This window comes from Mastomys coucha, unplaced genomic scaffold (assembly GCF_008632895.1).
Source record: "Mastomys coucha isolate ucsf_1 unplaced genomic scaffold, UCSF_Mcou_1 pScaffold23, whole genome shotgun sequence".
Lineage (NCBI taxonomy): Eukaryota > Metazoa > Chordata > Mammalia > Rodentia > Muridae > Mastomys > Mastomys coucha.
The window spans coordinates 56,354,056-56,362,598 of record NW_022196906.1 but is presented as its reverse complement, the minus strand read 5'-3'; the positions used below and the strand labels follow the sequence as shown (position 1 = coordinate 56,362,598).

Below are 8,543 nucleotides of genomic sequence, written 5' to 3'. Positions count from 1 at the left end.
ATAGGTTTTTTTTATAGGTTTTTTTTTTTATAGGTTTTTTTGTATAGGTTTCAAGATCATCCTGGGGGCTTAGCTACATTGTAAGTTTGAGGACAGCCTTGGCTATAAGAGACCCTTGTCTCAAATTAAAATAAATATCAAAAGTAAGATTAAATGTAAACGTAGGAAAATGTAAACCTAGAACTCAGAGTAAAGGTAAAAGTAAAATATAAAATAAAGTAAAATGAACAAGACGATGTGGTGGCTAGGAAGCCAACCGGCCAGCCTGAGAGTAGAACATGCCCAACCACGGCTTCACTTACTTGGAGGTTCTCTGGACAAAGACAGGGAGACCTCAGTTTCTGCGTCAGAACGGAAGGGCGGAAGAGCCGGGATTTCCCCTCTCAGCTTGTTCTCCAGCGTTGCCCTCCTCAGCCTCCCGCTGGTTCCCCTGGGTTGCCAAGGAGACGAGCGCCCCTGCCGGCCGTGCCAGAGCTCGCCCAGGCCCCGCCCCCTCGCCGCAGGCGGTCGCTGATTGGCCTGTTTGAAATGCGCCGGGCGGGCGCACACTTGGGCTTGCAGCGTCGCCGCCGGGGCTCTCCTCAGATTGAGTCCGGGTCCCCGCGGCCGCAGTGTTGCACCGCTTAGTTCCCGCCAGTGTTGCTCTGGTCGGAGACCGACGTCCCGCGCGCGCGTCAGAATAGCACGGAGCCTGCGGTCATGAAGTCAGCGTGAGTACCAGGAGGAGACTGGTGGGATGCCTGGGCGGGGGTCGCCGCCCTCCTCACGCTGAGACTGGGGGCTGCCCGGGAGCTGAGTCCGGACGCGTAGGCCGGAGCTCTGTACCTCAGTGTTCTGGTGGCTGCCGACCCCGGTGTGTCGGCGCCCGCACAGTCCTCTCAAGCCCGCAAAGGCCGGCTAGCTCCAAATCCCGGGCTGTCTGCCACCACCTCGTCGGGTTGCCATCCTTTGGCTGCCCATCCTTCCCCAGCTTCCTTCCTCCCTGTCTGCGGTGCAGGTGGCAGGTCTAGGGACCCCGGCGAGCGCGCAGCCGGGGTGCGCGCAGGCACCAGGAGGAGTTGAGTCTCCACAGCTCCGTCGGCATCCCTTCCCTAGTTCTAGCCTTGAGGTCAGGGTCCTTCTGCTGCTCAGCCACCTTGCGCTATCTTTGTCCCCAGGCCATCGCCTATTCTGCCTCCCACGCCCACATTCCAGAGTAATTCCTAGACACTTCTGGAGAGCCATATCCTGGTTACACTTTTACTGCGAAGGAGGGCTGGCTTTAGAAATCGTTACTTTCACACGTACACACACACAAAAAAACGGAACTTTTTTAAATGAGGAAACGTCAGTCTTTATATTTACTTAAGGATACCTACCGCAGTATATCGCCCAACTCTGGTGTGCTTCTATTTCATGTGTGACTATTGAGAAAAATATTTTAATAATCCACAGTCTAAACGGATCTTTTGATTTAACTTGTGTTAAATATTCTTGTAACCTATAAATGAGAAAGAAAAAAAGTTAAATGATAGAGAATGTTGAAATAAATCAAAATGTTTTTTATATTGTTTACTTAAAATAGCAAGAAATTTCAGCATTGTGAACAAATCTACTCTTCCCACCCAGCATGAGCAGATCTCTGAATTTGCTTTCCAACGTTAAAAAAAAAAAACAGAAATCAAACAAAAGTTCCCTTGGGTACTTCTGGTATCAAAAGTATATTTTCCCAATCAAAATTTTAATGAGTTAGATTACATATACTAGGTTTCTCTAATACATTATTGTTGTTTATCATGTTATTTGCTGTGCAGTATTTTGGGATTGCTAGGAAATGGATTTTTAAGCCTTAGGAAGTTCATTGTTAGAATTTGTGATATCTTCTATGTTAGTATTGAATTGAAATTTATGGTTTTTTTTCTTTTCTTTTTTTCTTTTTAACCAGGAAGGCTAAGATGCCCAGGAAACCTGTAATAAAAAAAGGATCACAGACAAACCTTAAAGATCCAGTGGGGGTAAGGTGTGTGTGTGTGTGTGTGTGTGTGTGTGTGTGTGTGTGTGTGTGTGCGCGCGCGCGCTTTAGAGGGGAGGAAAGCAATATGAAAGTTGGGTTAAAGAACACACAGTTAAATCAACGCACTAACTTGTGTAAAGCTGGTTTTGACTGGGAAGTTTGCTTTCTCTAAAGGACCTCTTTAGTTGTTGACTGTAAACCTGCTATCACTAATTAGATTTGAAAAGTTAAATGGTCTCTCCCACCAGGCTCTACTCTTTGCCATGGGGTGGAGACTTTCTTCTCAGGTATTAGCCCTCTCCTACCTGTATGTGGTGACTGACACATTCTCAAGGAGAACCCCAGACTCAAAGTTCATAGAGACTAGTGTAGAATAACTCAATTTAGTATTAATTTAGAGGTCTTAACTCTTCCTGAAAAGGGGAAGTTTCTGAATACCACCACCCACTGCCTCTGCAGAGGGGCTCTGGCTCCAGATTGCACCACCTGCTGTGAGCACAGCTGGATAGATTTTCCTCAAATGAGCTCTTCTGCCCTCCAAGTGCTACCATGCCCACCTGAGCTGGCTGTGTGAAAAGACATCAGACTCTAAAGAATTTAATGGTTTTTTCAGCTGTTTAGAGAGATTTTTATGTTGTTACAATTTTATTTGTGCACAACAGCGAAGAGATTACAGTTTAATATTTTAACCTAAATTTATTTTTGACTTAATGCATCTTTGCATTTGACCATTCCGAGCTGTAGATTTGGTTTTATGTTTGTGTTGAAGACCAGGTATTTGTAGATGAATAAACAGAACTTAAATGGAAATTCATTCAAGTGAAGGCTGAACATTCATAGAGGTTCATGCGTGTAGTCCCAGCATCTTGGAGATTAGCAGGCAGATTTCTGGGAGCTCTAGCCCAGTTTGGGCTACAGACTGAGAACTTGTGTCTCAACAAACGAGACAAACAGAAAAGCCAAAAAGAAAATCAGGCAAAAAGTCAACCTTGTATGAACACCTTTTTCTTTTTGCAGGTGTACTGTAGGGTTCGCCCACTGAGCTTTCCTGATCAAGAATGCTGTGTAGAAGTGATCAATAGTACAACCCTGCAGCTCCACACTCCTGAGGGCTATCGACTCAACAGAAATGGAGACTATAAGGAGGTAGGTTCCTAGTGGATCCAAGTTGTTTTCAGTTTTGAATTTAAAAATTCACGTGTGATCTCATTTGTGGGAAGGAATACTTTAGCCACCTTATCTAAAATGTCTTTCCTTTCTAGGACATATACATAGACTTTTGGTATGTTGGACTTACCGGCTTGCTTTCAGGGATTTTTTTTTCTTCTCTTACTTTTTGTATTTTTGAGGCAGGGTCTTACTGTGTAGCCCTGACTGTCCTGAAACTCATTATATAGACTAGGCTGGCCTGGAACTCATAGAGATCTGCTTGCCTCTGTCTTCTGAGTGGTGGCATTAAAGGCATGTGCCACCTTCTGACTTACAGAAGGTTATCTTAAAAATGGATATATAAAACTTCACATGGAGATTTGAATAACATTTACTAAGAGGCATTTGGTGTATTTTTCCTTTCCCTGAGGCTTGAACCTAGGACCCTGTGCATGCTAGGCAAATGCTCTGCCATTTGAGCTACATCCACAGTAGTAGTGTTGTGTATTTGGATCAACCATAAAAGGTTTTGTTTTGTTTCTCTGACAGCATCATCATGTAGCCCAGTGTGTTAGTCCCGTTCCATTGCTATAAAGAGACACCAAGGCGACTTAGAAAACGTTACAGTCTTAGAGTGTTAGTCCATGATCATCATGGTGCAAGCATGGTGGCAGGCATGCATGGCAATGGAGCAGTAGCTGAGACTTTATATTCTAATATACAGCCATGAGGCAGGAAGAGAGACACTTGGCTTTTTGTTTTGTTTTGTTTTTTGCTTTTTGTTTTTTTCGAGACAGGGTTTCTCTGTGTATCCTTGGGTTTCTCTGTACTCACTCTTTACACCAGGCTGGCCTCGAACTCAGAAATTCTCCTGCCTCTGCCTCCAAGTGCTGGGATTAAAGGCGTGTGCCACCACTGCCTGGCTGACACTTGGCTTTTCAAACCTAAAACCCATCCCTATTGCACACCTCTTCCAACAAGGCTACACCTCCTAATCCTTCCTAACAGTCTACCAACTGGGAACCAAACATTATGGGGGACATTCTGATTCAGACCACCACACCTAGGCTGGCCTCAACTTCTTCTGGTCCTCCTGTTTTGGTCTCCCCTAGTACTGACATTAGAGGTGTGTATCCTTGATGCCTTGAGTGGCGTTTTGCTGTTTGATTTCTGTGGTGTTAGGGATTGCACTCGGGACCTTCTCTGTAGCTCAGTCTGGCTTTGAACTGGTGGGTGATTCATCTGCCTTTATAGCTTGAGTGTGGTATTAGAGGCATGTGTCACCATTTTTACCTTCAAAGTGTTTTGTTTATTATTCGCAGTGTTGGGGAATGAACTTAAGGCCTCCTGCATGTTTGGCAAGTGTTATACTACTGAGGTGTATTGAGAGAGTTTTACTATCTAATGAAGTAGTGAATGAGTTGAATAAATGTGAAATACTAGGCTAAGCTAATACTGTGACACTAGAGTTTAGGAGGCTGAAGCAAGAGGGCCATGAGTTCCAGGCCAGCCTGCGCTGTGGAGGGAGACCCGCTTCAAATACAGTAGTAATAGCAGAATATAAAGATATATATGTAGCTATATAGCTATAGATAGAATTCTACTAGTTCCCCAAATGTTGTAGGAGGCTAGTCACTATCTGGTAGGGAGAGGTTGTTTTTTTAAGTAAAATTGCCTTTATAGACTTTATACCCTAAACTGACAATTAGTAGACAAGTAGTTTCATATAATAAGGCAGGGAGTCAGATTCGCTGAAGGGGTGGGAATGTAGAAAGTAGATGAAAGATTCAGGCTTTCTGCTTTTGAACTGCCATTCACTCTTTGGTTTGTTGAGACAGGGTCTTACTCTCTAAGATTAGAGCCTGTCCTAGAGCCTGCTGTGTAATCTAGGGTGCCTTTAAACTTGTGGCATATTGTCTACCTCAGTTTCCTGTGTGTTGAGATTCCGGGCCTGAGCCACCACACTGGGCTGCCATTCTACTAGTGCACACTGCTCCTGTTCTATAGACTTCCCATGTCCTCTGTGCTGCCAACTTTGTTATCTCAGCAGCCTGCCACTTCCTGAAGCCCTCTCCTTGCCCGCTCTAGCTCTGGGCTATTTTGTCATTGCCCTCTCTGCCGGCTTCTCTTGTCTAGTCTCTGAATTCTAAGGTAGGCTGTGTCCAGGACTCTTTTTCCACCTCCTTCTTTCTCATCTTTCTGTTTCTGTTTTTTTGTTTGTTTTTGAGAAGGGCCTCGCATATTAGTTTGACTGGACTAGAACTTGTCTTAGCATCCTGAGTGTTGAGAATACAGGTAGATATGAGTCACCATGCCTGACCCAGGGGCTCTATTCTCTATCATTTTCATGGTTTTAAATGTTCTGCAATCTTTATACCAAGTTCACATCTTTTTTTTCTTTTCTTTATTTTTTTAAAGATTTATTTTTTTATTTTATGCATATGAGTATGAAAGGAAAATTAAGTTTGAGGCCTGTGCTGGCTAATAAGAAAATTCCAAATAGGCCTGAACAAAAGCAAGCAAGCTGTAAGACATCCTGGGAACTAGCAGGCCAAGAAGAGATAAACCATAAAAATAAGAAAAAGCATGCAAGGACATGTCTGGGCAAACGACCCAACTGAGTAATGGGCCATCTAGTCCTCTTAGATATGGTTTGAGGTCAGCCAGATAGATGCTCTGTTGAGATTAGTACCACCCTTAGAAATTCCTGCTCTGATCTGCACATACTATAGTTGATATTTGAACTAGCCAGTCATGTATAGCTACGCCAATTCCCCTGTTCCCCAGACCTTTTTCCTATATAAACCCCTAACCCCTGAGCCTTGGGGTCGATTTCTCTGTCCCTTGTATGAGATATGTGTCGACCCTGAGCTCTGAAAAACTGCCTCTTGTGTTTACATCAAGATGGTCTCTTGTGTTTCCTTGGGTGCACGTCCTCCTGAGATTTGAGTGGGGGTCTCCCCACGGGGGTCTTTCAAGTACATGCTGTGGCTGTACAGATAGTTGTGAGCCTTTATCTGGTTGTTGGCAATTGACTTTTAGGACCTCTGCTCACTCCGGTCAACCCGCCCACTCAGTCCTTGCTTGCTCTGGGCCAAACATTTATTTATTATTATAAATAAGTACACTGTAGCTGTCTTCAGACGCACCAGAAGAGGGCGTCAGATCTCATTATGGGTGATTGTGAGCCACCATGTGGTTCCTGGGATTTGAACTCAGGACCTTCAGAAGAGCAGTTGGTGCTCTTACCCGCTGAGCTATCTCACCAACCCTCTTTTTTTTTTTTCTTTTTCTTCTTTTATTTCTTTTCTCTTTTCTTTCTAAGTTTTTTGAGACAGGGTTTCTCTGTAGCTTTAGTTGTCCTGGAACTTGCTCTGTAGCCAGGCTGACTCTTGCCTGCCTTCCCAATTGCTGGAATTAAAGGCCTGTTCCCCCACTGCTCTTGAGCCCCTGCTACCCTCCAAATGTTTTTTTTTTCTTATCCTTTTCAAAAGATGGTACCGTAGCCGTCAGTTGCCCAGTCCAGAAACCAGGAAGCTACTGTCTTCTGGCCACTGCTCATACAGGCAGCCTGTTAGTCCTGTAAAGTAGATCATGACTTTATCCTTTCCTGTTGGTTCCTTCTGCCCCTAGTTGCTTCTGAGCTTATTACTGATCAAACTGTTTGTGGTGGGAAAGTGTCTTTTATCTTCATTCAAGGTATCAGATACATTAGCTTGTGCTAAATATAACTTACTAGCCTGAGTTCCCGCCTAACTGCTTTCTAACCTGTGCATTGATATATGCCCGTGGACTGTAGGCCGAGGTAGAGTTATGGAAGATGGCAGTGGAAGTTTCTCAGAGTACCAGGCATCAGACTTAGGTGTGCTGAACATGCCTTGAGTAGCATCCACAGCCTTTCCTGAAGCCTGTCTGGTCTGCCTGCTTTTATAGATGATCCTGTCTAATGGTTTCACAGAGCTGCAAGAATGATCTTGCCAAGTAGAAAGAGATCTTATCATTTCTCTGTGCAAAATCTCTCCCAGAATAAAGTCTGTAACTGGGCAAAATCCTGTTCAACCAGCCTCTTGCTTATCTTCCCATCCTTATCTTTCAGTTCCGGACTAGCTTTTGGAGATCATCTGCAAGCCAGAATCATGCTTACCAGCTACTCTGGCTTAACTTGGACTTCTCCATGTAACATGGATGCCTCTGCCTTTTGAGTTTCCGCTTAAATTTTGCTTTCTCAGGGTTTTTAGACTACCTTAACATAAACAGCACCTCACTCTGGTCATTCAGTGTGCCTCCTTTATAACACTCAGTATATTGATTTATTGACAGCTGTGCATTGTTTAAAGATGAAGGTGTGTTCTGGGTCACTGGGTAGTCTCACCATTTTGTGAACATGGCCAAATGTGCTTGCATATGCTAGAATGATGCCATAATAGACACTAAGGCTACCGGACTATTGCTCTTAGACTCCAGCGGCACAATACTACTGTGTGGACTATAGTAGGCAGTTGTACTAGAGTATGCTGTACCTATCCAAACAGGTTTCTTTATGCCAGTGGCCCCACCTCCCGGAGTCATATGGTGTGTGTTCTCTCTCTTATTGAACTGAACCATGGGATGCATGTCTGTACTTGTGTCCACTGTCTTTTTCCTGTTCTTTATGTCAGTGTCAGAGAGATAATTCACCTTTCTGTGAATGTTTGTTTGTTAAAACAGTAAGCTTGGATTAAGTAAGAATGAATGGTTAGGAAGGTTGGTGGAGCAGCGGGTCGTTGAGGGTACAATGGGAGATGAATACTGATTTACTGATTTTCAAGTTTGTACAGATAAATCTAAAATACATAGAAGCACAAGGTTTGGTGGAGACTGGGCATGAGAGCATTGCTGTGGAGCTGGCTTTGCTACTATTCAGGACTTGGGCAGGTACTTTCTTGCACCTGCTTTCTTTACTCCAAAGGGAATGTTCTAAAGATTCATTTATTTATTTTATGTATATGAGTACACACTGTAGCTGTACAGATAGTTGAGCCTTCATCTGGTTGTTGGGAATTGACTTTAGGACCCCTGCTCGCTCTGGTCAGCCCCACTCGCTCTGGAAATAGGTACACTGTAGCTGTCTTCAGATACACCAGAAGAAGACGTCAGATCTCATTATGAGTGGTTGTGAGCCACCATGCAGTTGCTGGGATCCGAACTCAGGACCTTTGGAGGAGCAGTCAGTGCTCTTACCGGCTGAACCATCTTACCAGCCTGGGAATGTTCTTTTTTTGGGGGGGGTGTTCGATATATGGTTTCTCCGTGTAGTCCTGGCTGTCCTGGAACTCACTCTGTAGACCAGGCTGGCCTCGAACTCAAGAGATCCGCCTGCCGCTGCCTCCCAAGTGCTGGGATTAAGGGCGTGCGCCACTAC

At 44.4% G+C, this 8,543-nt stretch overlaps 1 protein-coding gene across 4 annotated transcripts in view; it reads left to right on the top strand.

Moving 5' to 3' along the window:
* The first annotated feature begins 520 nt into the window (after positions 1–520).
* Kif23 (kinesin family member 23) overlaps positions 521–8,543 on the top strand; it is a 31,428-nt gene continuing 23,405 nt past the window's right edge. For 3 of the 4 annotated variants that reach the window (XM_031346313.1, XM_031346311.1, XM_031346309.1), the window contains exons 1-3: positions 552–710; positions 1,925–1,994; positions 3,011–3,139. In XM_031346313.1, the coding sequence (XP_031202173.1) occupies positions 700–710; positions 1,925–1,994; positions 3,011–3,139 (210 nt within the window). In that variant the 5' untranslated portion in view covers positions 552–699. Of the gene's footprint in view, positions 711–1,924; positions 1,995–3,010; positions 3,140–8,543 lie in introns of all 4 variants that reach the window. The other variant, XM_031346310.1, reaches the window with a different exon arrangement.